The sequence below is a fragment of the Suncus etruscus genome, chromosome 12, assembly GCF_024139225.1.
Source record: "Suncus etruscus isolate mSunEtr1 chromosome 12, mSunEtr1.pri.cur, whole genome shotgun sequence".
NCBI classification, from domain to species: domain Eukaryota; kingdom Metazoa; phylum Chordata; class Mammalia; order Eulipotyphla; family Soricidae; genus Suncus; species Suncus etruscus.
Genome location: NC_064859.1, coordinates 104,616,612 through 104,620,488, shown reverse-complemented (window position 1 = coordinate 104,620,488; position 3,877 = coordinate 104,616,612). Strand labels below are relative to the sequence as shown.

General features: G+C 65.6%; 1 protein-coding gene across 1 annotated transcript; it reads right to left on the bottom strand.

Annotated features, from left to right (window-relative positions):
• Positions 1-2,044: 2,044 nt before the first annotated feature.
• On the bottom strand, positions 2,045-3,553 carry FAM110C (family with sequence similarity 110 member C). The gene is made up of 2 exons (XM_049784718.1): positions 3,498-3,553; positions 2,045-3,299 (listed from the first exon to the last, which is right to left on the bottom strand). Exons 1-2 carry the CDS (start codon positions 3,551-3,553, stop codon positions 2,045-2,047), a joined length of 1,311 nt encoding a protein of 436 aa, XP_049640675.1.
• Positions 3,554-3,877: the final 324 nt, after the last annotated feature.

Below are 3,877 nucleotides of genomic sequence, written 5' to 3'. Positions count from 1 at the left end.
TCTTCCCCAAAGCCTTCTTGTCTTTCGTGTCAGCCCTCACAGACTTACATTTTTCATATGCTCAATCCTAAGGGTATTAGGAGGTTATATATTATAGATCTATCCACACCAGCACACCTGCTGAGAGTGTGGACTGCTCATGGAACAGGTCCTGGCCTTGTGTGTACTTGGACTTGGTACCCCATCAGAAAGCACAGAAGTTCTGCTGCACAGAGAGAAGGATTCCCAGGTCACTCCACTTCCGTCCATTACCCTGTTACCCCTTTCAGGCTCCAGTCCTGAAACAGATACGCAGGTAATTGACTGACTGACTGACTAACTATAGGATCTTAAAGGTCAGAGGAAAAAGATGGCCTTTCTCTCTGCCAGCACTGTAGGGCCAGGAGCAGCCAAGCTCAAAAAGACTGCAGAGCTGCTCTTACCGGCTCCTGCTCTGGGCTGGAGTCCACAACCTGCGGCCCATTTCTGGGACACCCCACAGTCCCACAACTGCCTCAGAATGAAGGGCCATGCCAGCAGCCACCTATCCCATCTCCAAAAGACAACTTGCACAAAATGCAAGCTAAGATTTTGTTTTGACTGCTTAATTCACCATGTAAGTTCCATGGGGAGATAGACTGGTGAGAACCAATCATCCTTATGTTAGAAGGTAGAACTAAAGCCCTGACCTTTCTCAGCTCAAGAAACGGGATTCGGGCAGGAGCGATGGCGCAGCGATAGGGCGTTTGCCTTGCACGCGGCTGACCCAGGACTCACGGCGGTTCAATCCCCCTGCGTCCCCTATGGTCCCCAAGCCAGGAGCGATTTTTGAGCGCATAGCCAAGAGTAACTCCTGAGCGTCACTAGCTGTGGGCCAAAATCAAGAAGAAGTAGGAGAAGGAGGAGGTGGTGGTGGAGGAGGAGGAGGAGGAGGAGGAGATGGAGGAGGAGGAAGAGGAGGAGGAGGAGATGGAGGAGGAGGAGGAGGAGATGGAGGAGGAGGAGATGGAGGAGGAGGTGGAGGAGGAGGAAGAAGTGGAGGAGGAGGGGAGGAGGAGGAAGAGGTGGAGGAGGAGGAGGTGGAGGAGGAGGAGGTGGAGGAGGAGGAGGAGGAGGAGGAGGAGGAGGAGGAGGAGGAGGAGGAGGAGGAGGAGGAGGAGGAGAAGGAGGAGGTGGAGAAGGAGGAGGAGGAGAAAAAAGAAACGGGATTCACTATCTCTTTGTTAACCGTCACTTTGGAATTAGGGCCATGCACCCAGGAGCTGTGAGCATAAATTTTATTCCTCCAAAGTGTTTGTGGGTCTGAGGCTCTCTTCCCCCCACATCTCCAGGGGGTGCCGCACCCTTATCTATTCACCTCAGCGCACAAACATTGACTGTAGTAGGAAAGTACAAGGAAGCGGTGCCGGCTCTGCGCGCGAGGCCCCCTTCCCTTTTCCTGGGCCCCTCCAAGGCTCCAGGACACACCTTGGGGCGGAGACCAGAGATCAGGGCAACGACATCTTCTCCAGCTCCTAGTGAGCAGCATAATCGGGGCCTAGCAGCACCTCAGAGTCTCTGACACTCGGGATCCGCCGCCAGCAGCTCCTTCAGCATGGCAGGAGCTGCTCCAGCCCTTAGAAAGCTCTCCAAACAGCGCAGGAGAAGGCGTAGGGCTGGACCCAAGAGTCTATGTACCCATTGGGTGGCTTTCAGAACAAGTGAAGCGAAGTGCGGCCGAGGGCTCGCCTGCAAGGGGCTCGGACCGCAAGGCCCGACCGGGTCCCCGCATCTCCTCCGGGCAGGCGCGCACTGGGGCACCGTGGCCGGACAGCCGGCTCCGCTTTCCACATCCATTTCTTCTTTGCACAAACTCCAGGCCAGCGCCAGCGCTGCAAGAGCCGCTGAGAGGCAGCCGACTCCCGCCGCGCTCTGAGCCCGGGTCCGAGTCCAGGCGCTCCCCACGCGCTCCGGACTCGGCTCCGACTCCGGGCGCTCCCCGCGCTCCGGCTCCCGGCCACCCCGGCTCTCCACTCGGCCGCGCACCTTGCCTGCGGGTCCGGCGCGTGCCGGGGCGGACTCTCCGTCATGCGGGTCCCTGCGGCGCGGGGCGCGCGGCCTCGCGGGCCTTCCTGCAGGAGTACAGCCACTTGATGATGCGCGCGTTCCTCTCCACCACCGACGTGGCGCTGCTGGGCGCGGGGGGCTCTGCGGGCTCCGGCTCCTCCGGCGGCGGCCCCTCGCCCGGCCCGCTGCGCCGCGAGAAGCCGCTGTCGGAGGTGGCCACGCTCAGGGTGCGCGCCAGGCGCGCCGCGCGCTCCGAGCCGGCCGAGAAGTTGTCGCGCCCCAGGCTCTCCACCACGTCGGGGTCCAGCCCGCAGAACTGGAAGAAGGCGTCCGCCTCGACCAGCGACGCGGAGAAGCGCGAGCTGAGGTCCGACTGCGAGCGCCGCAGCCCCGCGCGCTGCGCCCGGCGCAGCTCGGGGTCCGGGTCCCGGCTGGGCGCAGCGGGAGTCGGGCCGGGCCTGGGGGCCGCGGGGGCCGGGCCGGGCGAGGGGCGCTCCGGAGCCGGGCTGGGAGCCGCTGGAGGCGCGCCGGGGGCCAGGGGCGCGGGCCGGGCTTCGGGGCCGGCGGCCCGGTCCGCCTCGCCGGGGAGCGCAGCCCTGTCCCTGCCGGGCCCCGGGAGCAGCTTCCGGCCCAGCCCGGCGTGGGCGTCGGGGCCGCGCGCGAAGTCGCACTTCTGCCGGTAGATGACCAGAGAGTCGGGCCGCAGCGGCCGCCGCGCGATGATCCTGCGCGCCACGGGCTCGGGGGCGCGGGCGGCGCCGGGGCCGGGGGCCGGAGGCGCTGCCGGGGCGAGCGCGCGGGGTCCGTCGGGCGCGGGGCTCCGCACGTACTTGGCGCGGTCGGCCGCCAGCCTCTCCGCCGCGCTCCTGCGCGCCGGCGGGTCTGAGTCGCGGGTCCGGGGGGGTCCCCATGGCGTCGGGAAGCTGGAGCCGCGCGTGGGCCGGGGCGGCCAGGGCGCGCATCTCTCAGCCGGCGGCGCGGCGGGGACCCGGAGCCCCGCGGGGCCAAAGTCCGCACCGGGCGGGGAACCGCGCCCCGATACCCGCCGGTCCGGTTCGGAGTCTGAGCGCAGCGCCCCTGGCGTCGCCTCCCGCCCGGTGCCCCAAACCAGGTCGGACCCCGCCTCCCCGGCCTCCCGCGGCGTCCCCGCCCTCTCCCGTCCACACCTCTCCGCCGGCGACGCGCTCCGGCCCTTCTCTCCGTCCTGCCGGGGTGTCTCCGCCCCGCTCACCTCCCGGCCGCTCGCCTCTCCCGGGACCGCTGCTGCGTCGGGGCTGCCCCTCAGGATCTATCCAGAGGCTGGGAAATGGGTCCAGCAGCCGCCTCTGTGCGCCCCCCTTGTGTTCTCCTATTGGGAAGGACTGAGGTGGCCGCAGGGCGCCCCATCTCCGCAGGTGCCCACCAACACCACCGATAGCAACACCCTGTCAGTGCGCCTGGAAACGCCGGGCTCCTTCATTTTTGGTCCCTACCTGGGAAGGGACATGTCTGGGGACGGCGCCCTCAGCTCCGCTCCAGGGTCACGCATTGCCCGGAAAAGGCCGGCTCGGCCCGGTGCCCAAGCCCATCGATGTTTAGTCGGTAACCAGGACGACGGAAGGAGGAGCAGGGTGCGGAGGTGGGGAGGAGGGTAGCAGCCTAGGAACGCTGACAGCGTGCGTGGAAAGATTTCCAAACTGACATTCTTCCGCAAAGTTGGACAAAGGACTGAAATCACTAGCACACAAGCGAAGTGCGTTATCTGCTGGTGTGAAAGCCAGCGCGGGGTCAGGCTGACCTTCCGGAGGTGTGGGCAGCACAGCGCAGCAGCTGTGTGGGGAGACTGTGTTAGGTCTGATTCTGAAGGCGCTGG